The sequence below is a fragment of the Mustela putorius genome, unplaced genomic scaffold (assembly GCF_011764305.1).
Source record: "Mustela putorius furo isolate JIRA1106 unplaced genomic scaffold, ASM1176430v1.1 tig00003901_pilon_pilon_pilon, whole genome shotgun sequence".
NCBI classification, from domain to species: Eukaryota; Metazoa; Chordata; class Mammalia; order Carnivora; family Mustelidae; genus Mustela; species Mustela putorius.
This window is the reverse complement of record NW_025422049.1, coordinates 8321418-8348318: the sequence shown is the minus strand read 5'-3', so window position 1 is coordinate 8348318 and position 26901 is coordinate 8321418. Positions and strand designations below refer to the sequence as shown.

Here is a 26901-nt window from a genome sequence, read left to right as displayed (position 1 = left end):
TCTTCAAAGAAGACATATGGATGAAAAATCAGCTAATAAAAATATGTTCAGGACGCCTGGGTGGCTCAGTTGGTTAAGCATTTGCCTTAGGCTCAGGTCATGATCCCAGCATCCTGGGATCGAATCCCACATTATGGGGCATTATGTGAGCAAACTCACAACCTTGCTCGGCAGGGAGCCTGCTTCTCCCTCTGCTTCTGCCTGCCATTCTGCCTGTAAACAAGCCTCTGCTCGCTCTCTCTCTCTCTCTCTGACAAATAAATAAAAATCTTCAAAAAAATATGTTCATGACAATAACAAATCAAATAATCCAATTAAAATGACCAGACCTCTCTCTAAAGGGACTATACAAATGGCCTAGAATCATATGAAAAGTTACTCAACATCAATAATTGTGGGGTGCCTGGGTGGCTCAGTGGGTTAAAGCCTCTGCCTTTGGCTCGGGTCACGGTCCCAGGGTCCTGGGATCGAGCCCCGCATCAGGCTCTCTGCTCAGCAGGGAGCCTGCTTCTCCCTCTGCCTCTGCCCCTCCCTCCCACTTGTCTCTAATATATCTAATATATTTATTATTTTATTTATTTATAAATAAATAAAATTTATTTATAAATTTATATATTATATAATATATAAATATAATTTATAATATTAAAAAATATTTATTTATTTATAAATAAAATCTTTCTTAAAAATTACTCATAGAACTAACCATATGAATCAGAAGTCCCACTTCTGGGTATTTATCCAAAGATTTGAAAGCAGGGTTGCAAAGACAACATCTATCATTAAGGAGATGCAAAGTCGAAAGCACAAGATACCACTGAGAAACTGTCATGAATCAGAGGAGACTAGAGAGACACAGCAGCTAAATGCAGCGTGTGATTGTGAATGGGGTCCTCAGCCAGAAAGAGGACAGTGAAACAGCTGGTGAAATCCAGATAAAGCGTGTGGCTTTTAGACCACCATATCAATGTTAACTTATTAGTTTTGAGTACTGTGCTATGGTTTCGTATGTATTAGTCTGCCTGGGCTGCTACAACCAAATACCATAGACCAAGTGGCAAAACAACAGACATTTATTTCTCACAGTTCTGGAGACTGGAAGTCCAAGGTCCAGGTGCCAGTTCCCGGTGGAGCTCTTTTTCTGGCTTGCAGACGGCCACCTTCTTGCTGTGTCTTCATGTGGTAGAGAGAGCTCTCTGGTCTCTTCTTCTAAGGGCAATAATCCCATCATGAGGGTCCCATCTCATGACATCATTTAAACCTAATTAACTTCCCAAAGGCCCATCTCCAGATCCCACTGCACTGGGGATTAGGGCTTCAACACAGGAATTTTGGAGAGGACACAATTCAGCCCACAGCATTATATAAGAGGTTAATACTAGGGAATCTGAGTGAAGAGTATATAGAAACTTTCTGAACTATCTCTGGAACTTTTCTGTACATCTAAAATGATTCAAAGACTTTAAGTTAAAAAACTCAAGGTCAGGAGCACCTGGCTGGCTCAGTTGGTAGAGTGTGTGACCCTTGATCTCAGGATTGTGAGTTCAAGCCCCACGTTGGACATAGAGCCTACTTTTTTTAAATAAAGAAAAAGCAAACTCAAAGTCAGAAGGGTTGAAGGTGAGAGGACTTCAGAGCCCCAACCACAGGATCGAGCAGGGTCAGAAAGAAGACGGGTAGTGACAGAATGGCAGTACTGGGAGAAAACAGGAGGATGGAGGTTCTACGAAGTGTAGAAGCAGGTTTAGTTCACTGTAAGTGATGTTTCTTGTTTTCCTGGAGGAATATCAGATACTAAAAGCTCAAGTGTAATAGACTGTGTTTTGTTAAAACTGAACAAAACAATGGAGTAGTCAGGGATGTCTGGGTAGTTCGGTCGATGAAGCATCTGCCTTCGGCTCAGGTCCCAGGGTCCTGGGATTGAGCCCCCCAGGGAGCCTGCTTCTCCCTCTGCCTGCCGCTCCCCCTGCTTGTGCTCTCTCTCTTACAAATAAATAAATAAAATCATTTTAAAAATCTTAAAAACAAACAAGCAGAGTAGTCAGAGAGGTAAAGCAGCAGCAGAGTAAAACATCAAGGAAATCAAAAAGGGAAGTTTTTTCCTTAAGGAAAGGAGGTGACCCACTGTGCTAAGGATTCCAGAAGGGTGGAGACAAGCTAGTTTTTAAAAAGCTTTTCAATTTCTCTTACACGGTAGAATTACACCTCCAAATGTCAGTAATTATTACAGTGGAAACATTTTACATTTTACTATTTTATTACAGTTGATAGTACAAACACAAAATAAAACAGAGTAAGACTCTCCGAAATTCCAATACGGCTCTTAGTACTAACATTAAAACACTGTATTTGCTGCTAAAATACTACAAGAAAATAAAGAGACTAGAGATAGCACAGTGTATCACTTTTGTAAGTAGATCAATATGAAAGCAGCCAACACTAAAGAGCACATGTTTATTTGGTACTAATGACATCATGATTTGCAGTCTTAAAGATGAAGCAAAGTGTGCAATTTGAACAAGCTGTTAAAATGGTTTAGGGTTAGTATCTAAGGACAAATATTTCAGAAAATATGTGGAAAGGTGACAACACATTGCTACAGGGAAGTCCTCTATGTGTCTTTACAGCGCCTTTTACTTGGTTTCTCAAAATGAAATTGCTATCTGTTCTCCATAATAGATTTTTTTTTTAAATCCCATAGGAGAAGCAATTCAGCCTAGTTCTATAGTCCGATTTTTGGCTTTATCACTTCCTGGCTACGGGATCTTAGGAAACTTATACTCTCAGAGTCTTCAATTCTCGTCTGTGAGATGAGAATGGGAACAGACCGATCTCAAAGGACTGTCATCTTGTTGAGATTTATTTATTTGACAGGCAGAGATCACAAGTAGGCAGAAAGGTGGGCAGAGAGAGAGGAAGGGAAGCAGGCTCCCTGCTGAGCAGAGAGCCTGATGTGGGGCTCGATCCCAGGACCCTGGGATCATGACCTGAGCCGAAGGCAGAGGCTTTAACACACTGAGCCAGCCAGGCGCCCATGTCATCTTGTTTTGACTAGGTCATACCCACGAAGTGCCTTCCATGGCACGTAACACAGAACGAGCAGCCATTAAAGAGTATCATCATCATCTGTAAACTCCTGAAAACATCTGAAAACAGAAAGAACAGGTTTAGTGGAAGTGAGAGCATGAGAGTGGCCATGTGAGGAGGCTGTGATCACAGAGCAGAAGTTTGGATCTCTAGAATCTTGGATCTCAGACGTGGTGGACATGGCTGCCAGGCTATGGTCATGGGAGTTTATGGCTACAGAGGCGTGAAGGTGAAGGTCACTGTTTGGAGGTGAGGTCAAGGAACTTGCGAGGAGATTTTGGTTGGCCATCTACATGCTGTCCAAGTATCTTTCAGAACGAGGACAGGAAATGAGGTGGACAGGAAGACTCGGTTGCAAAGACCTCACTGGATGCAGGAGAACTCGGGAAGATGGCAACACAGCCCCACCTGGCTTTCCCCGGCCCCCTGCTGCTCCTCTTTCTCCCAGTTCTTGCTAGCTCGCATCTACCCCCTACTCCAAGCTACTCTGCATTCCAAATAAGGAAGGCAGGGGAAAAAGCAAGGAGAAATGTCCTATTATTTCCCAGCAGCGCCTTACACACGTCTTGGGCGACTGCTGAGCAATCCGGCCCAACAGCTTATGACACAGGTGAACAGATAAAAACACGTATATAACGCTCCATATTGTTATCACTGAAACGGCGTGACATTAACTATTTTTTTAAAGATTTATTTACTTGAGAGAGACAGAACTAGAGAGAGCACGAGCTGGGTGGGGAGGGGCAGCCTCCCCACTGAGCAGGGAGCTCGATGCAGGGCTCCATCCATCCTCATGAGCGTGACTGAGCCGACGGCAGAGGCTTAACCAACGGAGTCACCCCGGCGCCCCTAAATATTTAAAAAGACAACACTCCTCTACAAATAGCAAATATGAAATACGAGCTGGCCAACAGCTACTTTTGTTTTGTCTCAGTATCAGCTCTTACTCTAGGTCTCCCTCCCGTACCCACATATGGAAGCAGGCGTCTCCCTAGCTGCCTGACGGGATGGTGGTCACCTTGGGTTGCTTACTGAGACCCCATTTTCATTTAGACCTGGGCTACCCTACCCGCCCCTGCCCCCAATCTGGCTGTTCCTTCTTTAAGTACAAAGGCCAGTAAGGAATAATGCATCTACAGCTTTACCATTTGAAGTAAAGGAAGAAAGACTATACTTTCAGGATCATTTCTTGGTTTATTACCAAGGAAGTTTCTCTGAATGTGAAGCTAAAGGAAGCTTTATGGACATTCTGGCTTTCCACAGATTCCTTTCTGACAGGAGAGAGGTTCAAACCATAGTCAATTCCTGCTCGTCTAAGAATAGTCACTTAAAAGAATCATAATTGCTGTAACTTTAAATATAATCCACGCCACTTTCTCTGTGATACATCATAGTACTTTTTTAAAAAAGTCTATAAACATTTTATTAGCTTTGAAGAGGGACTAAGAAGAGCTACTTTCAAAACAAGAGACACTCAAGCCCTGGTGTGTTCAGACTTTCCACACAGCTGAAGAAGTTTACATCAAATGCACAAAAAATAGTACAGAAGACCTATATACAGAAAGATTTAGAAAACCCATCTCTAGAAAGCAGGTCACATGGATTCAAAGCCCTCACTGAAAGTAGGAAGAATCAATGGGAAGTAATGGAAAGCCTTCCACTGGGGCTAAAAGGTGACCACAAGGCTGTGGAGTCAAGAAACAGTTCTTTTTCCTCCTTGTCTAAATGCCTGCTTCTGGTCTGGGCTGAGAGGAAGGTCCTGATCACTTGAACTGGTTGTCAATCAAGGTCCCCTTCATCTTTGCTTTCTTGGCTTCCAGTTCAGCCTGGAAAAGGAAGAAAAGCATATGCCCTGAGTGATGCCATGACATTCTTATTTTCCTTCCTTCTCCTAACTGCCCAGACACTATCCTTTTGTGTTCATTTAGTATAGAAACTAGAACAGTAGTTGGCAAATCCACGTATCTCTAGCAACTGCTTTCCAACCTTTCTGTTATTATGCTGCACATAGAAAACGATGGCGTCTGTGTGGTAAAAGGCTGCGGTCAAAGGCGATCAGCGCAGGGCTCCTACAGCCCCAGGCCCTTCAAAGGGCTGAGGGAATCAATACCATGATATACCATTATCCCATTCCTGGCAGAATAAGACAAGAAACACTGTTCTGGAACAGTGTTACTTCATGTTATACAGTTCGTGAACTGCTGGTTGTTGGTTCATGCAAGATATGTATAAAAATCAAGAGTTAGCATCTAGAACCTTGCACAGTAATTTGCCAGCGTCATAACAAAAACAAATCATTTAGCATGAGCACTTGAGGCAAATGCATTTTTATGGAATTTTATAAATTATAAATCTGTTCTTGACAAAATGGAGATTTATAAAAAAGAAGCAAGCCCCGGCCCTTCCCCTCGGCAAATGGGATAGGCACGGCTCTAGACCACGATGGCAGGGCAATGCCGTGCCCAAGACCCACCACCTGTCACCCTGTCACCGAAGGAAGCTCTCCGTTCATCAGACTGCACCGCCACAGCCTCTGATGAGGCACGAAGACAGTGATGGCCGATCTTAAAGAACTAGCAAAAGTACATTGTTATCAAGAAGACCCACCTTACCGGCGCTATCAAATGCAAGTGTCCGCGCCATGAGTCTGTGACTCACACAGAAAGTAAGGACGGCCCCGGGGCTTTAGGCAGCCCCAAGGCCCCCATCCCAGTGAAGCCAATGTAGCACAGCTGTACGCCCTCCCCACCTAGGTGCACATCCACGAACCCCGGGCAGCAGGTTCAAGTACCGGCCCAGTCAGGACTGGCCAGTGAGTACTCTAACTTGGGGCCTGGAGCCCATGGTCACTAGACAGAGTATACTGACCGTGACGGGCCAGGGTGAGACAGCTGGCCACCAGACTTCCTGCAGGATCTCCCCGACTGCTGGAGGGTCTCTCAGACCGAGAAACCCTTGCCGCCCAGGCCACTCACCAGCTCCTGCAGTCGCCGTTTGCTCATGCCCTTGCGCTCCAGCTGCTTTTCGATCACTTTGGCATTCTGTGCGTACGAGTCGGCAACCTCTCTCTGCGGGAGGAAGAACGGCAGCCGGTACCAGTGAGTCCCAGAGACCTTATGGAGCAATTCCTGCTCCTCGGATCTCAGAATTGTTCCTGAAATGGACTCTGTTCCCTTTAAACTCGTCAGCTGTACAATAATCCAGGAGAGCTCAGGTTTCGGCCGAAACCATTTGTAAAACAACAGATAACATCTCTCTGTAAACCTCATTATACTGAAGGACCATAAAGGTAATTGCTCCTACTACTACAGAGAGCCTCACAAGCCACTCGAGCCAGACTGACAGGACCTCAAACTGCAGAGTCCGATAGGTTTTTAGGAACGAAGAGGGATGAGAGATGAGGGATTTGCCCCCTGAAAGCATCTCAAAATCAGTATGAAAATGCCACTGATCCAGTCCAACTGCCTGGTTCTCATTTTACAGATGCCCTAGGGATCCAGAGAGACAGGAACGGGACTGGGGTCCTCTAGTTTCTTACTAACACAGTAAGGCCTGGAAGCAACATTTCTCATTATTCCGCTACTCGAATGGACTGATTCTAGAGTCCCAGTTCCTTCCGGGCCCACCCCCCAATCCAGTTCCCTTGGGAGCAGAAGCACTCACAGCCTCAATCTCCTCTTCCTCTTCATCAATGGTAGACACCGTAACGGAGCTGAACTTGCCCATGTCTTTGGTCCGTTTGGTCATCATCACCTGGAGTCACAGGAGGAGGAATCAGTCTCGTTCACTGCAAGAGGCTCTGTGAGCTGCACATCGCGCACGTGTGTCCATGCACATGCCTGACTGCAGGGTGAGGACGGAGAGGCTGGCCTATCTAAAAGTGCCAGTAGATTTTTTTTTCTATTTGGATTCTATTTTTCTAATATTTGCCATCAAGGCCTTTTAACTTTCACTTTAACTGTCCACACTGAAAAAGGAAGAGATTTCAAAGGAAATCAATGTGAATCAAAACCATACAATTTCTAACTTTACTCCTGGGACAGCCGTAGGAAAGAACAGAACACATAATAGATGTTACATTAACATCTGCTCACCCATAAAAATGGCATCCTTTTAATAAAGCATGCGTCCAAAAAGAGCACTTTCTCATTATACTCATTGAAAGATGGAGGGCGATCTGGAGATTCGCAGCTATATGAACCAGTCAGTCTCCTTCAGTGATTACCTTCTTAGGAGGCTCTTGCTTCTGAGTGTAGATATTCGTTTTACCAAAACCTTGGCCGAACTTGACTACTGCGCCATCCACAATGAAGGTCACGGGGGCATTCTTGGGCTGGGACTGATAGAAGAGGGGCAGTCCACACCTGCAAACAGCAGAGTCAGTCTCTGGGAAGCTCAGAATCCAAATCCCCAAAACGCCGATTCACAAAGCACGCTCAGACACTGAGAATAGTTTCATTTGTGGCATAAACTGAGGATTCGCTCCTTCCGGTGTTTCCCGGAACTGCTGCCTAAGAATCACTGAGGAATCACTTTACCGAGTAAGAATTTGTTACAGCTGCTGCTCAGACTCCCAGCTCCTTCCAAAGATCTTCATTCAGCAAATCTGGAAGCTGAGGCCTGGGAATCTATTACTTTCCTCAGCATCCCAGGTAATTCTCAGCATTGGACAAGTTTGGGAAATGCTGGCGCCCGCTGCTGTTTGCTTTCCCGTTAAAGCCACTGCCACTCGGGGCACCTGGGTAGCTCAGTCAGTTAAGTGACTGACTCTTGATTTAGGCTCAGGTCATGATCTCAGGGTGCTGGGATCGAGCCCCATGTCGGGCTCCACATTTGGTACGGAGTCTGTTTATGATTCTCTCTCCCCCTCTCCCTTTTCCCTTCCCCCGCTCATGCTTCCTATCTCTCTCTAAAATAAAAAAAAAAAAAAAAAAAAAAAGCCACTGCCACTCTGGGGCGCCTGGCTGGCTCAGCTGGGAGAGCATGTGACTCCGGACGAGGTTGTGAGTTTGAGCCCCATGTTGGATGGAAAAATTACTTAATAAATAAAAATTTTAAAATACAAGTTTCTTTAAAATATATATATAAAACCTGCTGGGGCTCCTGGGTGGTACAACCAACTCTTGGTTTCAGCTCAGGTCATAATCTCAGGGTTGTGGGATCAGGCCCCACACCAGGCTCCGCACTCAGCAAGGAGTCCGCTTGGGTTCCCCTCTCTCTCTTTCTCACTCTCTAATAGATATATATTTAGGGAAAAAAACTGCTGCCATTCTTCCCAGAAGTCTGGGTACCTAGCATGGGGGGTTTGTCTAGTTTTGTTTGGGTTTTTGTAGTGTCGAGAAGGGGTGTAAAGCTCCCCGGCAGTGGCCGGCCAACTGCTCTAGGGAGTAATCATCAAACTTTCTTGGGACAGTCAGTTTTGTTCTACTTTTTCAGCTACATGAAGTACTCAAAAGACATGATAAACTAGTGGGGGGCCGCCTGGCTGGCTCAGTTGGTGGAGTGTGACTCCTGACCTTGGGGTTGTGAGTTTGAGACCCACGTTGGGTACAGACGTTACTTAAAAATCAGATCTTTAAGAAAAAAAAAAAAGACAAACTGAAGTTGACAACTCTAGTGTGGCTGGGAACTAAATTGCCTTCTTAGCCATTTCCGTGCCTTGATTCTCCTCGCCAGAGTCTTCTGAGAGCTGTTGTGCCATCAACCAGATGGAACATACTGTAGTTTAGTATTCTCACTGTTAACGGCCAAAAGCTGGACATGTAGATATAGCTTTACAGAACAGTCTCTAACGCTCTTGTGAGTCTATGGGCCCTCCAGTAGGCTTTATAAGTAAGTCTGGATTACGTTACGTTATGTTCCATTGACCATACGAGCCAGCGATTCCACTCCAGAGAAAACACGTGTCCCCACCAAGGTTTATACAGAATGTTCGTAACGGCTTTATGCAGGACAGTCAAAACCATCAGCAACTCAAATGGCCTCGTACAGGGGGAGAGGGACAATGGAGCCATGGACACTACTCACCAGGGCTCAATCCCAGGACCCTGAGACCATGAACTGAGCCAAAGGCAGTGGCTTAACCCAATGAACCACCCAGGTACGCCTTTAGGTAACATTTTTAGAAAAGGCAAAACTGTAGCTACAGAAGGCAGCTCAGCGGCTGCCAGTGGGGGAACACAGAGAAGAGGACTGACTGCAAAGGGCACAGGAGGCCGGAAATGGCCCGCATCAGAGCAGGGTGGTGTTTGCAGACTATACGTTTCTGTCACAAGTTCTCAGACTGTATGCTTAACACGGGCAAATCTGGGGAGCACCTGGCTGGCTGTCAGGAGAGCAGGCGAAAGTCGGTCTTGGGGTGGTGAGTTCAAGCCCCACAGTAGGCAGAGAGATTAGTTAAGAAAAAAAACAACAACAAAAAAAGGACAGGGGCGCCTGGGTGGCTCAGTAGCTAAGTGTCTGACTTCAGCTCAGGTCATGATCCCAGGGTCCTGGGATCGAGCCATATTTGGGCTCCCTGCTTAGCGGGAAGCCTGATTCTCCCTCTCCCATTCCCCCTGCTTGTGTTCTTTCTCTCGCTGTCTCTCTCTCCGTCAAATAAAATCTTTTTTTAAAAAAAGGTAAATTTTATCATATATAATTTATATCTCTATTTAGAAAAAATGATACAATGTTAAAAAAAATTTCTGTGACCAGCTGCTCAGAGATGTGACTTCTGAGAAGCATATTGGTATTTGTGTAGTTGAAGTTCAAAGGCAGTTGAGATTACAAGGATAAAGATAACAGAGAATGGTATCCACATAATTCCTTCCTGAACATACTACCGCCTTTGCTTTTGCGTGATTGGGAGAATCCCACGCTGTTAGACACGTACTTTGCACACTTCTTCCTGTATTGTCGCTCAATGCCTTCAGGCCTGTGCAGGAAACGGAAGTAAAAAAAAAAAGGTATGAACAAATGAGCAGCAGGAGCTATAGTCACAGCAGCAGGCAGGGTCACGGTGGTAACAATAACAACAACAACAATACCAGCACCCACATGTACGCAGTGCTCAAGAACGTATGTTATGAAGCCATTTAAGCCTTACAGCAACCCAAGTTCCTATTACCATTCCTATTTTCCACACGAAGGCACAAACCTAAGCACATGATTTGCCCCAGGTCAGAGTCCAGAAGCAGAATAGGCTACATTCAAGCCCAGGCCACCAAGCTCAAGAGCCCACAAGAGCACCTTAGGTAAGCAACTCTGCCACCCACCCAAGATGCTTAACACAAACCTGGGACTCATCCTTGACTCCTCTTTCTCTTATTGCCCACACCCAGTCCATCAGCAAATCCTATGGATTTTCTCTCCAAAACAAGATCTTGAACCTGTCTGCTTTGCTCCACCTTCCGGCCACCATCTCTTCCTTGGCCGCCTGTCCTAGCTTCCAGACTGGTCTCCTCACTTCCTTGTCCCTTGTTTGTTTCCATTTTTTAAAAGGCCATATGCAAACATGGCATATGTAAGAATAGAAAGAAAAGTAAATATTCTCCCCACCCACCCTTCACCCACCCAGTTCTCTTCCCCAGGGGCAATTATTGCTTCTGGTTTCTTCTGTTCCTCCCAGAGATAGTTGACGATTCAAGCAAGGAATCCTTCCTGACATAGAAAGAAAATATATTTTATTTCTTTCCCTTTTTAGACAAACACAGCATACCTTACACTTCTTTGTTCTTCATTTGTTTGCCTAAAAAAAATGTGTCCTGGTTAGAAAATTCATAGGGGACCCTTCCTTACCAATTGACAAAGAGGTGCCTCATTCTTCATAAGGGCTGCACTGTATTCCTTTGTGTGGATAAACCGAAAAGTCTTTTACCTGTTGGATAAATTCCTAGAAGAGTATCCGCTTTAAATTCTGAGAAATACTGCCAAATTACTCTCTAGGGAAGTTGAACCAATCTACGTTCCTACCACCAATGTGAAATTTGTGTTTCTCTCCAGTCTCACCAACACAGGATGTGATTAAATTGCACGACTGTCAATCTGACACATGAAAACTATGTTCTCATAATTTGCATTTCTTTTTTTAAAGAGTGAAAAGTGAGGCATCTTTTCGTGTATTTTATAGGCATTTGTGTTTTCTCTTTTTGGGTGAACTGTCAGTTCATATCTTTTGCCTACTGAGTTATCTTCTTATTTTCTAGTCTTGCAAATGTTGATGGCCCTTATAAATATTTCTTCCCCAGTTTGACTGGGGGAATTTCAGATCTGGGGGCAGTCAAATCGAAAGCAAGTGCACGCATGTGTGTGGTATTCGGTTAGGCCTTCCCTGTTCTAAATTCATACCTAACATACAAACTTTAACTACTATTCTAGAATCTGCTTCCGCTACTGTTTCACTCCAAATCATTCTTTAAACAGAGGCAAGAGTGGCTTCCTAAGACACCTAGAATAAAATCCAGCCTCCTTACCATGGCCTCCTAGGCACCAGCTGAGCACAAAACTGGGCTCATCTCCTTTCACAGATGCCCTTCCTCCCTCACCATGAACCAGCCACAACAGACCTCGCTTCTTTGAACAAACAAGTGCTTTCCCACCTCGGACCTTTCACACACACACTTCTTTCTCCCCAGAATGCTCTTCTCACTGCTTTCCCATTCTCATTTTTGGGGTCTCAGCCACTTTTTCAAAGACGTTTTCACGACATTCTCTATATGAGCCCTTTGTTTCATTCACAGGACCTCCCAGAATCATAATGACTTTATTTTTCTGTCATTCCACTGGACTGTAGGGTCCATGAGATCAGAGATTAATGGAGACCATGCCTGTCTGACCACTCTATCCCCAGAACCGAGCAAAGTACTGGAAACGAAACAGACATGCAATAAAACACTGGTTGAAAGAATTCTTTTAAGAATTTGGTTTAGTGGGGCACCTGGGTGGCTCAGTGGGTTGAAGCCTCTGCCTTGGGCTCAGGTCACGATCCCAGGGTCCTGGGATTAAGTCCCACATCAGGCTCTCTGCTCAGCGGGGAGCCTGCTTCCCTCTCTTTCTCTGCCTGCCTCTCTGCCTACTTGTGATCTCTGTCTGTCAAATAAATAAATACAATCTTAAAAAAAAAAAGAATTTGGTTTAGTGAGGAAAATTACAATCATGGAGGTAAGTTCTTAAATGGAGAAATGTATACCATGTAATCGAATGTAAAGGTGGGAGCACCAAGTCTGTCTGAGGCAGTCATGGAAGGCTTCATGAGGAGGTGGCTGAAAGTCAATGGTCCTGATAGCAAGCAGTATTTCAAGCAGTGGGAATATTATGTGCAAAGCCAAAAAGCACAGCATATTCAGGGAATTATAAATCGTCTAATGTTAGTAGGATTTTAAAAAATCAAGAGTACTACTGGTCTGACAGAAAAAGATTTGTAAGATTATCCTATGAATGACCATATGGCAACAAATGAGATAATCAAGATGAAATGGGCAAACTCCTAGAACAATAGAATAAGATAAACTACCAAAATCACTGGAAAAGAAACAGAAAATCTAAATAGACTATCCATGTAAAGAAATTTAGTTAGTAATCAAAACACTTTGCACAAAGAAAAGCCTGGGATGAGTGGCTTCACTGGTGAATTCTACTAAAAGTTCAAAGAATTAATACCAAAGTTTCACAAACTTTTCAAAAGAGGAGGAAATACCTTCCAGCTCTTCAGATGAAGCCAGGATTACCCTGATACCAAAACCAGACAAAGGTACAACAACAACAAACTAGAGATCAATATTGCTTACAAACACACAGGCAGAACTCTGTAAAAAACAAAAAAATACTAGCAAACTGAATCCAGGAGCATAGAAAAAAGATCATATAACATGACCAAGAAGAATTTATCCCAGGACTACAAGACTGGTACAACATATAAAAAAATTAATCCAAGCCAAGACACCATAGTAATAGAACAAAAGAGGGAAAAAATGATCATCTCAACATCTCAAAAGACACAAAAGAAAAGCAGCTGACAAAATTCAAAACCCTTATTAATATACTAGGCATAGAATGGAACTTTTTGCACCTGATAAAGGGTATCTATGAAAAACCCACAGTTACTAACAGTTACATAAACTAATATCATACTTAATGGTGAAAAACAGAAAGCTTTTCTCCTAGGATCAGGAACAAGACAAGGATACTCACTCTCAACACTTCTATTCAACATTGTAGGAAAAGTTCTAGCCAGGGCAACTGGCAAGAAAAAGAAATAAAAAGCATCCAGATTGGAAAGGAAAAAGTAAAACCATCTCTATCTGTAGATGACATGATCTTACACACAGAAACCCTAAAGAACACACAAACATACAATGAGAGCTAATAAACAAGTTTAGAAAGACTGCAGGTTACATGATCAACATATAAAAACTAATGGAATCCTATATACTAAAAATGAACAATAAAAAATAAAGATAAGAAAACAATTCCAATTATAATAGCATCAAAAAGAATAAAATACTGGGTGTCTCAGTCATCAAGTGGCTGTCTTCAGCTCAGGTCATGATCCCAAGGTCCTAGGATCAAGCCCCCCATTGGGCTCCTTGCTCACCAAGGGAGCCTGCTTCTCCCTCTCCCTCTCCCCCTGATTGTGTTCCCTCCCTCTCTGTGTCTCTGTCAAATAAATAATAAAATCTTAAAAAGAATAAAATACTTAGGAAAATTTTAACAAAATAAGTGCAAGGCTCGTGCACTGAAAACTATAAAACATTGCTGAAAGAAATTAAAGAACACCTAAGTAAATGGAATGACATTCCATGTTCGTGGACTGAAGACTTAACATTAAGATGGTAATACTCCCTAAATGAATCTACAGCTTCAAAACAATCCCTATCAAAATCCGAGCTGGCTTTTTGCAGAAATTGACAAGCTGATCCTAAAATTCACATGGAATTACAAGGAATCTAGAATAGCCAAAACAATCCTGAAAAAGAACAAAGTTGGAGGACTCACATTTTCTGATTTCAAAACCACAAAAGCCACAATAATCAAGACAGGGTAGTACTGGCATAAAGACAGACAGATCAACGGAATGGAACAGAGTCCCAATAAACCCATACATATATTGCTAACTGATTTTTGATTTAAGGGTACCAAGACCATTCGAAGGAGAAAGAACAGACTTTCCATAACTGGTACCAGGACAACTGGATATCCACATGTACAAGGATGAATTTATTACATACTTATCTCATGCCATCTAAAAAAATTAACTCAAAAAAAAATTTTAACTCAAAATGGATGAAAGGCTTAAACCCAAGAATTAAACTATAAAACTCTTAGAAGAAAATGTAGACATAAACCTTCAAGACCTTGAATTAGGCAATGGTTTCTTAGCTAAGACTCCATAAGCAAAGAAAAAAATAAGCAAAGCACAAGCAAAGAAAAAAATAAGCTGGACTTGATTAAATTAAAAACTTTTATGCTTCTAAAAGTATCACCAAAAAGAGAGAAAAGGCAATCCACAGAATGGGAGAAAATGTTTGCAAATCATGTATCTGTTAGGGGGTTAGCATCTGTAATATATGAATTCCTATGACCCAACAATTAAAAAGTCAAATACACCAATTAAAAAATGGGCAAATAATTTGAATAGACATTTCTCCAAAGAAGATACACAAATGACCACAAGGTACATGACATGTATGACCCAGCTATTCGTAAGTATACACCCGTGAGAACCAAAAACATGTTCACACAAAATCCTGTACACATGTCCACACGTTTACAACATTACCCATAATAGTAAAAAAAATTTTTTTTAAAAAGGAAACAGTCCAAATGCCCATCAACTGATGAACAGATAAACAACATGTGGTATGTCCTTACAATGGAATGTCATTCAGCTGCAAGAATAAAATACTGAGTCATTCTACATCATGGATGTACCTGGAAAACATGCTAAATGAAGAACAGTAGACACCAAAAGCTACAATATTTATGCTTCCCTTTTTTTTTTAAAGATTTTATTTATTCATTTGACAGACAGAGATCACAGGTAGGCAGAGAGGCAGGTGGAGTGGGGGGGAATCAGGCTCCCAGCTGAGCAGAGAGCCCAATGTGGAGCTCAATCCCAGGACCCTGGGATCATGACCTGAGCAGAAGGCATATAGGCTTTAACCCACTGAGCCACCCAGGTGCCCCTTTATGGTTCCCTTTTAATGAGGTACCTAGAATAGGCAAACCCACAGGGAGAAAGTAGATTAATGATTGCCAGGGGCTGGGGGAGAAGGAAGTGGAGAATGACCATTATTAGGTATAAGGTTTGTTTTAGGGGGGTGATGAAAATGCTCTGGAATTGATGATGGTTGCACAACCGTGTGAATATACTAAAACCACTGGATTGCACCCCGTAAAATGGTGAGTTTTATGCTCTATGACTTCCCCCTCATCTCCGAGGGTGGAGGTGAGGCATTAGGACTTTTCAGAAACCCCCCTGGATGGTGCTAACACAGCCAAGAGGCACTTCACAGAGGTGCATATGAAGAAGAATAAAACTGCAGAGGAGTAATTACGTGCATCTTACAAGGCCAAAGTGCTTTCCAAAGTCATTGTAACTATTTATGGTCATCCTGGTACTGCAGAGACTCCTAGCAGCTCTTTGACAACACATGGGTATTTTTTTCCCAGTTGAGGGATAAGGAAACTGGGGCCCAAAAAGGTTAAGCGAGTTGCTTCAAGTCTCACAGTGGTGCTGCTCCACCATCTTTAACAGCCCGCCTCTTCACTTATGTCAAACGTGCCATGATTCACCAGCATCATGTGACTAGGGCCCTAGCCATAGTTTCGGTTCCATGTAACTTACACTTCCATATAACTTCCTACTGGGACTCTAAATTCAACCTCAGCCTGAAGGGAGAGCTCCACCATACAATGGACTTCTAGAATTCTGGAGTCAGCCCATCTCTCATAAGCCTGAGCTTTGAAAACACAGGATTTTAAGTAAAGGGGACTGTGTATTTCTTGGTGAGAAATTTTCAAATACCAGTGCCAAAGAGGATTTTGTCAAGTTTGCAACAATTCATCTACTCTAACCATGTGCCAACAATCAGGCAAGGTGTACTAAGGGTTTTGGAAGTACAAGGCAGGATTCTTGCTCTCAAAAAGTTCATGGAAGTGAGGCAAGATACTGAACTGGCATAAGGAAGTGATTAACATGAACTAGGTAGCTGCACTAATTGACTCTGGTCTAGGATTATGTGAGGGAGGGAAGGCCAAAAACAAAACATTTTTCCTGGTTGTGGCAGTCTCTAAGATGGCCCCCAATAATCCTTGCGCCCTGGTATTGACACCCAGTGTAGTCTCCTCCCAAACTAAATAGGGCTGACCTGGGTCGCCTGGGTGGCTCATTGGGTTAAAGCCTCTGCCTTCAGCTCTGTCATGATCCCAGGGTCCTGGGATCGAGCCCTGAATTGGGCTCTCTGCTCAGTGGGGAGCCTGCTTCCTCCTCTCTCTCTCTCTGTCTGACTCTCTGCCTTCTTGTGATCTCTGTCTGCCAAATAAATAAATAAAATCTTTTTAAAAAAATAGGGCTGACCTGTACTAACAAGAGGACACTGCAGAAATGATGGTGTGTGACTACTGAGTCTCAGTTCTAAAAGATACTGTGGTTTTCACCTTGCTCTCTCTCGGATCACTCACGCTGTGGGAGGCCAGCTGCCACAACCCAAGGATAGTCACGCAGCCCTATGGAAGATTCTCGCGGTGAGGAACTGAAGTCAGTGCTCAGCTGCCAATCACGTAGGAGGTGGAACTCCCAGCCCTAATCAAGACTTCAAATGACTGCATCCATGATTGACTTTTTTTTTTCTTAAGATTTTATTTATTTGTGATAGGGCGAGAGCAAGAGAACACAAGCAGGGGGAGCAGCAAAGCAGCAGCAGAAGCAGGCTCTCCAATGAGCAGGGAGCCCAACGTGGGGCTCGATCCCAGGACTCCAGGATCATGACCTGAGCCAAAGGCAGCCACTTAACAGACTGAGCTACTCAGGCATCCCCCCATGATCTACCTCCTAACCACAGCCTCATGAAGAGATAGGAACCACCCAGCTAAACTGCTGTTGAATTCCTAACCCACAGAAATTATATGAGATGATAAATGTTGTGTTTTTAAAAATCAAGGGGCTAGGGCGCCTGGGTGGCTAAAGCCTCTGCCTTTAGCTCAGGTCGTGATCCCAGGGTCAGAGGATCGAGCCCCACATCGGGCTCTCTGCTCAGCAGGGAGCCTGCTTCCCCCCCCTCTCTCTCTGCCTGCCTCTCTGCCTACTTATGATCTCTGTCTGTCAAATAAATAAATAAATTCTTTTGAAAAAAATAAATACAAAATAAAAAATCAAGGGGCACATATTTTTTATTATAAAAAAATAAATACAAAATAAAAAATCAGCTGGTAGAGCATGCAACCCTTGATTTCAGGGTCACGAGTTCAAGCCCCACGTTGGGTGTAGAGCCTATTTTAAAAAAGAAAAAGAAAAGAAAAAAAATCAAGGAGTACCAGGAGACAAGAATAAAAAGGCAGGCCAAGGCAAGAACAGAGAGAGGCTTCAGACTTCGATTTTACCCCGCTAACCATGATTTCTAAAATCGCACTCCACCAGGACCCCTAAATGAAACTGGAAAAGGGAAGGGTAGGAGTCCTTAATGGATTGGGCTTGACTCTTCCCCAGTCACAGCAGCCTCCTGCGTATTCATACTTCTGGACAAGCATGCCACTTGAAGAAAGGATTCACTGTCTAAAAATGTCTGAAAAGCACTGTTGTAAGTGATGGAGAGTCACTAAAAGACTGGAAGCAGGAGACTTCTGTAATGTGCGTTTGAGACCACTCAGGCAGTAGACAACAGACTGGAGGAGAACAAAATGAGAGGCAAAAAGACCAGGTAAGAGGCTACTTCAACAGCCCAAGCCAGCGATGGCAGGTACTGGAAGATGGCCTGGCAGCAGGGCTAAAGGGGAGACACCCACAAGACAGACTGGAAGGGGGAGTCAACAGGACACGGTGAGTGACTGGTGTGTGCAGGGGATGGATGAGCCAAAGGGAGGACTGGCTCACGGACTCTGGCATGGACCACTGCATGAATGGGGGTGTCATCGTAGAAGGGGGAGGAGAAGGAAGGAACTGTGTGTGGCTGATATTTAGAGACCTGTCTGCAGTGGCTCGACACAATGGTTTGTTCTCCTATAAAAGACATCCAGAAGAGGGGCGCCAGGGCGACTCAGTAAGTGAAGCGTCTGACTCTTGATTTCGGCTCAGGTCATGATCTCAGGGTCATGAGATCCAACCCCGCATTGGGCTCCAGCCTGGGCATGAAGCCTGCTTGGGACTCTCTCTCACTCTCTGCCCCTGCCCCCCAATTCTCTCCCCCATCTTAAAAAAAGAAAAGAAAAGGTGGTTCATGGCAGTGACTGGGACCCAAGGATGGTGATGGCAAAGCTCTGCAATTCTTGTGGCCTCTCCTTCCTGGTCCCAGGATGGCTGCTGGTGCTCCAGTTATCATGCCCATTGTCCCCAAAAGCAGGAAGAAATAAGAATAGAAGAGTGAAAAGCCCTTTCCTTGGAAGCCTCATGCAACAGCTTCTACTTCTGTCCCTTTTACTTGGCAAAAGTGAAGTCACATTCAGAATCTTAGGGGTCATTTGGGGCAGGGGTGGGGTGGGCGCTGTAATGTATGCCATAACTTTTCAGACACCCACATACAGGCAGGTATAGAAGAAGAGTGTTGTGGCAGTGCCAGGTCAGCCCACCTGCAGTATCTCCTTACTAGAGAAATAATGAGTTTGGCCTTGGTCATGTTCAATCTGAGACAGAACATCAGGTGAAGAAGGAGAGGAGGCAGTTAGATACACAGTTCTGGGTATGGGAGAGAAACGTAGGCAGATCTAGATTTTGTGAGTCATCAGCACATAATGTAACTGATGCCGTGAGAGGTTGTGAGGACGTCCAAGGAGAGTGTAAAGAGAGAGAAGGTAAGATCCAGGTCAGAGCCCGGGGGAATACCAACATTTAAGGGGCAGGCGGCCAAAGAATCCAGAATATTGAGAAAGCCAAAGAAGTAGGAGAATCCCCAAAGCAGCTTCACAGAAGTCAAGGAAGGAGAGCATCAAGGGAGGCAGGGTCAACAGAGAGACAGAAAAGTACTGGATCTGCAAACACTGGGACTGCTGGAGGGGAACGGGGGGCCCAGGGAACAACAGTGTCAAAAGAGAGGAACTTTAGAATGAAAACTTGGAGGTGGACTGTGATAGGCTCCGGGGCATGGGTACTCTTTTTTTTTTTTTTTAGGCTCCAGGGGCGCCTGGGTGGCTCAGTGGGTTAAAGCCTCTGCCTTCAGCTCGGGTCATGATCCCAGGGTCCTGGGATCGAGCCCCGCATCGGGCTTTCTGCTCCATAGGGAGCCTGCTTCTACCTCTCTCTCTGCCTGTCTCTCTGCCTACTTGTGATCTCTGTCTGTCAAATAAATAAATAAAATCTTTTTAAAAAATTTAAAAACGTAAAAAATTAAAAATTAAAAACAAATAAATAAAGTAGGCTCCGAACATGGAGCCCAACATGGGGCTCGAACTCACAGCCCTGACCCCAAGACCTGAGTCAAGATCAGTGGTGGGACGCTCAATCGAGGAGCACCCCCCAACACACCCCTGGGCTCCCGGGTACATGGGGAGTGGGCAGACTGCATGTGTTCAGCAACCGGTGCTGGCACACACCCCTGGCTAAGGAGGGAAATGCACCCCCCCCCCAGCCAGGAGGGGAGCACACTAGAGTGGGCCACTGGACAGACTGCTCATGATTAGATCAGGGACAACAACCGGAAGGGGAGTTTACCCTGCCTTGTTGGTAAACTCTGAGAACTCTCTGGCCCGACACAGTCACCTGGCCAGAGACCACAAGCCTGGGCAATATAGCCCTAGGGTGAAGTCCCAAAGCTGGCTCGCTTCCAGGACCAGGCTGGCTGGATTCCAGGGTTTCTATTTCAGACTAAGGCCACTCCGTTTTTTGGCCTAGAGGTGAGGGCGTCTGCCTTTTAGTGCCATGGGGGCCTCTGGCCTGCTGTGTTGTTAGATCAGTTTTTGTATTAACTGAGTAATACACAACCGTTCGATATATATTGAAATACTATTACACATTAGTATATGTAACTATGATACATATATAATAAACACATCATAAATCTTAGTGATCTTAACGATACTCAGTTGGAGAGTTTTTCTTTTTTAAAAAGATTTTACTTATTTATTTATTTATTTATTTATTTATTTCAGAGAGGGAGAGAGAGTGCACGTGAGCTCAAGCAGGGAGAGCAACAGAGGGAAAGGGAGAAGCAGACTCCCTGCTAAGCAGGGATCCGTATGTGAGGCTTGATCCCAGAACCCCAGGATCATGATCTGGGCTGAAAGCAGACGCTTAATGGACTGAGTCACCCAGGCACCCCTCAGTTGGTAATTTTCAACATCAGAAAACTGAACAAGGGTTAATGGAGGGAGAAAAAGACAACAGATTAGCTTCAAATAGGGCATCTTGTCAACCGTCCTAATCATCATAATGGGGTATTCTCCCCGTGCTTCCCAAAGGGCATTCCTTTGTAAATTTCATCAATTTTTATAATCTGGTTGTATTACTGGCCTCGAGTTGTATCTTGTGTATGACCAATTTCCTCTTCAGCTGCACAACTCTAGAAGCCTGTGCTCTAGAAGCACAGTGGTGCTCAAGGTCTCATTTGCTACTGAATGTCACCTAGCAGTACTTCTTTTCATTAGTGTGGGCTGACAACAGTTTGGTTTCTTAAATTAACATAGCAAGATGTCAGCCTGTTGCTTTCTCCAGCTCAGCCCTAGAATGCAAGCTCCATACAGGCAGGGTACTTTGCTTGTTTACTGGTTGTACTGGTTGGATGGTATCCATTAAAAAGTCACATCCTTCCAGGAATCTCGGAATGTGACCTTATTTGGAAAGAGGGTCGTTGCAGATATAATTAGTTACAATGAGGTCATGTAGATGAGTAGAATGTGCTCTTAATCCAATGTGACTGATGTCCCTATAAAAAGAAGAGAAGAAAAACAGAGACCAAGACACAGGGAGAAGGCCATGTAACGATACAGAGACTGAAGTGTTGCATCTGCCAGCCAAGAAATGCCAAGGACTGCCGGCAACCACCAGAAGCTGGGAAGGGCCAAGGAAGGATCCTCCCCAAAAACCTTCAGAGAGACCACGCGTGGCTCTACCAACAGCCTCATTTCAGACTTCTACTCTCCAGAAATGTGAGACAGTTTCTGTTGCTTTAAGCCACCCAGCTGTTGGTACTGTTACGGGAGCCCTAGCAAATAAATCCACTGGCATCTCAAAGGCTTCTGGACAGGACCCCGGCACAGAGCAGAAGCTGAGGAAATGAAATGTATGTGAAGGAACATCTGGACTTTTTAATCCCCTGCAACTGACCTCTCTGTGGCCTCAGGCACCTGCTGACGGCCACCCTCCCCAGACATACACACTTCCTGACACTCTCTCCTCCCGTTTCCCACATGGCCAGGTTCCAACTGTTTTGTCTGCTTTTGAAATGTCAGTGTTCCCCAGGATGGTATTTTCAGTCCTCTCTCCTCTTGCTCCACACGCCATATAACGTTAGCCCTTCCCAGGTTTCAATTATCTCGGCCAAGGACTCCCAAATCTCAAACAGATCCAACCATGTCACTCCCCTGCTTAAAAGAGAGAGATGGCTCAGGGCACCTGGGTGGCTCAGTCGTTAGGGGTCTGCCTTCGGTTCAGGTCATGATCCCAGGGTCCTGGGATCGAGCCCCACACTGGACTCCCTGCTCAGCAAGAAGCCTCCTTCTCCCTCTCCCACTCCCCCTACTTGTATTCCCTCTCTCGCTGTGTCTCTCTATGTCAAATAATAAATAAAATCTTAAAAAAAGAGAGAGAGAGAGATGGCTCTTGCCAGCAGGTGAGGTCCAAACTTGCCTACTTCAGCAATTCACTCTGGGCCCACCTCAGGATGCATGAAGCCCTTCCTGTAAAGTCACTAGACTACAGTCACCAAGGACCGTTCGAAGTTCCCAAGCATACCGTAAGTGCTCCTTTCAATGCTTCCATATTCCCTCCACCTGGGATGCTCTTCAGCCCCCTCATCAACTTGGTGAAATCCTAGTTCAAGGCCAAAGACAAATGCCATCATCGTTTGGTGCCTTTCACCACCATTCAGAATGACCCGCTCCCATCTGCTTTCCCATAGCTTTTGGCTTACCACCCCGGCATTTCACTTTTTACACAGAAGGTAGCCAGGCCTCCGCACTGAGTGGCAGACTCTTCAGTGGTAAGGGCAGTACCTCATTCAACTCCATAGAGCCAGTTCCCTGCTCGGGGCCCGGCACACGGCATGCTAAGACATCACAGATCGAATGAGCTCATTCTACTTGCAAAAAAAACAAATTACAGCTATCAAATGGCAACAGAATCACATCTCGGCAGCATTTCAAAGCACAGCGAAGGTATTGCCACATTAACAGACGTTAGAGAGCTAACACAAATGTCGAAGTGTTGGACCCCTAAGAACAACCTGTTTAGCACTAGCTGGGGTACTGATTCCTCAGAAACAGACCGAAACACAAGGAAATCCAAGCATCAGCCTCTTACCTCCGAAGATACATGGTTTCCTCGTCCTCCGTGTTACAAAACTTGTGGGCGTGTTTGGCAGCATCGATCACGCGGGAGCGATCCCGGGGCCTCATGGGCAATTTCTCTAACTGACAGTCTAAAGATATGGAATAAGATTCCGTCACTAGAGCTACTGAAAACTACCCTGGGGCAATCACAAGTGTTCAGTGGGGGCCCTTAGCACTGTAATGTTTTACTATAATTACTAATGCTTATGGAAGCCTATTATTTAATTTCCCAACTGAAAAGGACTTGGTGTCAGAAGGTCTGGAGCTCCGTTACCACCTTAGTGATCTTTGGCAAATTACTTCCTTTTGTTTTGTTTTGTTTTGTTTTGACTCCTCATTGGAAGGATAAATAGATGACAGTATCTCAAAAGTCCTTCCCAGCACGTCAAGTTTGCTATGTTTCTATAATCATGGTACACTTGGTTTGTGTTCTAATGCGTGAGAATCAAAAGAGACAATCAAGCATCTGGAACCGCCTATGACAAAGGCACTGGGAAAAGTGATTAAGTGCTTAGAAAAAAAGAGAGAGGGGTCAGTGCTATGCTACATGTGACAGGCAAATGACCCAAACCAGCTGGAGGAGTGTCAATCTGAAAACATACAGGAAATAAACAAGGTGCAAAAAAAAGCAAATGGAAATTGACAGAATGCAAATGAGGTACCTAAAGGGTCACAGAGAAGTCAAGTGATCACAGTGATTCGAGATTAATGGAGGAAGGGGCAGGGGAGTTGGCACCAGGGTGCCTGCACGTTCATTAATCTTAGCAATGACCTGCTGGAGTAGACACTTTGTATTCCTACTTTAGAAATGAGGGAATTGAAGCTTACAAAAGGCAAGAGACTTGCTATACATTTACTAAGAGGGAGAACAAGAATTCACACTCAACTCTAGGTGATTAAAAGAGAACTCATTTATACAACAAGGATTCGAGGGCTCTCTGGGTACCAATTGCAGTTCAAACACGGTGCTGGGGATTCAGCAAAGGACAAAGCAGAGACCCTCCCCTAATGAAGTTTTCATTCTAGTGGAAAAGGCAGAAAATTGTAAAAAGTAAGAATTATAAGGGCGCCTGGGTGGCTCAGTAGGTTAAGCCTCTGCCTTCAGCTCCTGTCATGATCCCAGGGTCCTGGGATCGAGCCCCACATGGGGCTCTCTGCTCAGCAGGGAGCTGTTTCCCCCTCCCACTCTGCCTGCCTCTCTGCCTACTTGTGATCTCTCTCTGTGTCAAACTAACAAATAAAATCTTTAAAAAAATTTTTAAATAAGAATTATATAATATGACCATAGATAATGATAAGTGCTCATAAAAAAAATTAGCAAGATATTAAAAGGATGTACAATGATCTCAAATAAGGATAAGTACTACCAAGAAAAATCAGGCAGGGTTAAGAGGACAAAGCGTAACTAACAAGGGTACCATTTTAGATAATTAGGGAAGGGACATTTCAGCAGAGACCTGAATGAAATAAGGAAGGAATTCCAGGTGAGGGATGATGGTGTCTTGGATTAGAGTGGCAGAAATGGAAGTATAAGAAGTAGTCAGATTCTGGATAGATTTTCAAGTAGCGGCAAAATGTGTTGATGGACTGGATGGACATAAGGTAAGGGAAAGAAAGAAGTCAAGATTGCTTCTGAGATTCTGGGTGAATAGTGTTACCACTTACCACACTAGGGTGGAACAGTGGAGAGCAGGAAGTATGGGATCATGAAGTTGATCTGAACATGATCACTTTGAGAGACCCACCAGACATCCAGTGGAGACAGGGAACAGGTAGCTGGAGTTTGAGGGGAAGTGTAAGTTAAAGATGAACATTTGGGAGGAATGGGCATGTAAATGGCATTTAAAGCTTGGGAATGGTTGGGGTCGCTTAGAAGGGCGTGAGTACAAATTGTGAACAGGTGAGAGGACTGAGCCCTAGGGCCTTGCAATGCCTAAACATCAGAGTCAGAAAAGGAGCTAGACCTTGAGGAGGGGCAAAATCAAGGTAGGAGGAAAAATCCGGAGACTGTGGAGTCTTGGAAGCAATGACAAAAAGTGTTTTAAGAAGGATGGAATCATCATCTCTGTCAAATGACACAGATGAGAACTAAAATGAGCACCGGCCATTGAGCACTGGCACCACTAACAGGTTCAGTTACTGACCTTGACAAATATGGTTTAGATGGTGAGGTGGGAAGAGAAGTATGCCTGAAGTGAGGTCAACATGGAATGGGAAGTGAGGATGCAGCGACAGGCAATATAAGCAACTCTTTCCAGAAGTTTTGCTATAAAAGCAGCAAAGAAATGGGGTTACAGCTGGAAGAGAACGTAGGATCAAGGGAACGCTTTATCCTCGTTGAAGGTAAAAGTTGTGACAGCCTCCTAGCATGCAGGAGAAAGGTTATAAAGTTTCTAGAAGCGACGTGGGAGGAAAGGGAGATAAACAATTTTTTCTGAAGGAGGAATTTGGTTTTGAGAGAAGCCCGGATACACAGAAGGTTAAACAGAAAAGCTGCCCTGGAGTAGGGTAGGGAGGCATCAGCATGGAGCAGGAAAGCCCACCAATCTTCAAAGAGACGCGCCTCCCAGATCACAGCCAGAGAAAACCCGCCCTAGAGAACCCGAAGTTTCGCTTCTTGCAGACGCCCTCCGGTTCCCGATTACTCACCCAGCACCAGGACCATCTGGCCACACAAACAGTAGTAGACGTGGAGGGGCTTCTCGCCGTCGTCATACTCCTCCCGATCCCGGGTGTCGGAGCAAACCACTGACCGAGACACAACTTTCGGCATCGTTCACAGGAGCAGCGCAGAAACTCTACGCCAAAAAAATAAGGGTCGCGCAGAAATGAGGTCACAGACTGGCGCCAAGCCTTTTCCCAGCCTCAACGCTGGTCACGTGTCAGTAGCTGGCCTGTGGACTTCCGGGCCGTTCCATTTGACCCGGATGCGCGGGGGCGTCCTGAGCTCTCAGAACTTCCTTTGCTTTGGCCTGAGTTTGCTAGGAGTGCTTTACTTGGGACACCCTTAATACCGTTTAAATTATTCATATATATTTATGTACACGTATGTATATGCAGTTACATAAAACCAGATATAAAAAAGAACTACGTTTACATATTATAGGGATAATAGAAGTTTTAGGTGTTCCTCTAAATAGGATTTTGATTTTAATGGCTATACTCAGGAGAGTACCTAATGAAGTAGAGGTATCTTTTTTAACTTTAGATATAACTCATATGACATAAAATTCACCCTTAAAAATGTATAATGCAAAACAAATGTGTAATGCGGTGGTTTTTAATATATTCACAAAGTTGTGCAACCATCACACTAATTCCAGAACATTTTCATCTTCTCCAAAAGAAATCCCATATAACTAGCAGTCACTCTCCACTTTTTCCCAGCGCCTGGCAACCACAAATCTACTTTCAATCTCTCTGAATTTGCCTCTTCTGGACATTTCATATGAATGAAATCACACAGCATGTGGCTGTTGGTGTCTGGCTTCTTAACAATATGCTTTCAAGGTTCATTCATGTGGTAGTGAGAACGGGTAAAAATTAGTAATGAATCCGTAAAAAGCTTCAATTGTTCTCACGGCTGAAAATCCTGTTGTATGGCTATCCCACATTTTATTTATTCATCAGGTAATGGACATTTGGGCTTTTCTGACTTTTTGAATATAATGATTAATGCTACTGTGAACATTGGTGTACAAGTTTTTGTGAGGACATATGTTTTTAATTCCCTTCATTGTATACTTAGGAGTGGAATTGCTGGGTTTGTATGGTGACTTTATGTTTTACCTTTTGAGGAACTGCCAAGAGTGTTTTCCAAAGCAGTTTTACCATTTTATATCCCCACCAGAATATATATATGATGTTTCTTCATAATCTCACCAGCAATTATTTTTGTTCGTCTTTTTGATCATAACTATCCTTGTGGGTGTAAAGTGATATCTCACTGTGGTTTTGATTTTCCTTTCCCTAGTGGCTAATGTTGAGTACCTTTTCATGTGCTGATCGGTTATTTATGTATCTTCTTTGGAAGATACTGAAACTGAAGATACTGAAACTCTTCCAGTATGTTCTTTGTGGAGGACAAGAGTCTGGAGCAATCTAGAACAAGGATACTGAGACAGTTTACATTGGCTAACT

General features: G+C 44.2%; 1 protein-coding gene across 1 annotated transcript; it reads right to left on the bottom strand.

Moving 5' to 3' along the window:
- Nucleotides 1-4484: 4484 nt before the first annotated feature.
- On the bottom strand, nt 4485-25616 carry STEEP1 (STING1 ER exit protein 1). The gene is made up of 7 exons (XM_004762094.3): nt 25411-25616; nt 22733-22850; nt 9962-10003; nt 7313-7451; nt 6751-6840; nt 6063-6155; nt 4485-4913 (listed from the first exon to the last, which is right to left on the bottom strand). Exons 1-7 carry the CDS (start codon nt 25532-25534, stop codon nt 4851-4853), a joined length of 669 nt encoding a protein of 222 aa, XP_004762151.1. The 5' UTR covers nt 25535-25616; the 3' UTR covers nt 4485-4850.
- Nucleotides 25617-26901: the final 1285 nt, after the last annotated feature.

Bases quoted from the DNA above. Each gene is read 5' to 3' on its own strand.
- STEEP1 (XM_004762094.3), bottom strand. From the start codon at position 25,534: ATGCCGAAAGTTGTGTCTCGGTCAGTGGTTTGCTCCGACACCCGGGAT. The intron at 6,841-7,312 runs GTAATCACTGAA...CTGTGACTCCAG, and splicing joins AGCAAGAGCCTCCTAAGAAG to GTGATGATGACCAAACGGAC. The intron at 4,914-6,062 runs GTGAGTGGCCTG...TTCCTTTTCCAG, and splicing joins AACGGCGACTGCAGGAGCTG to GCTGAACTGGAAGCCAAGAA.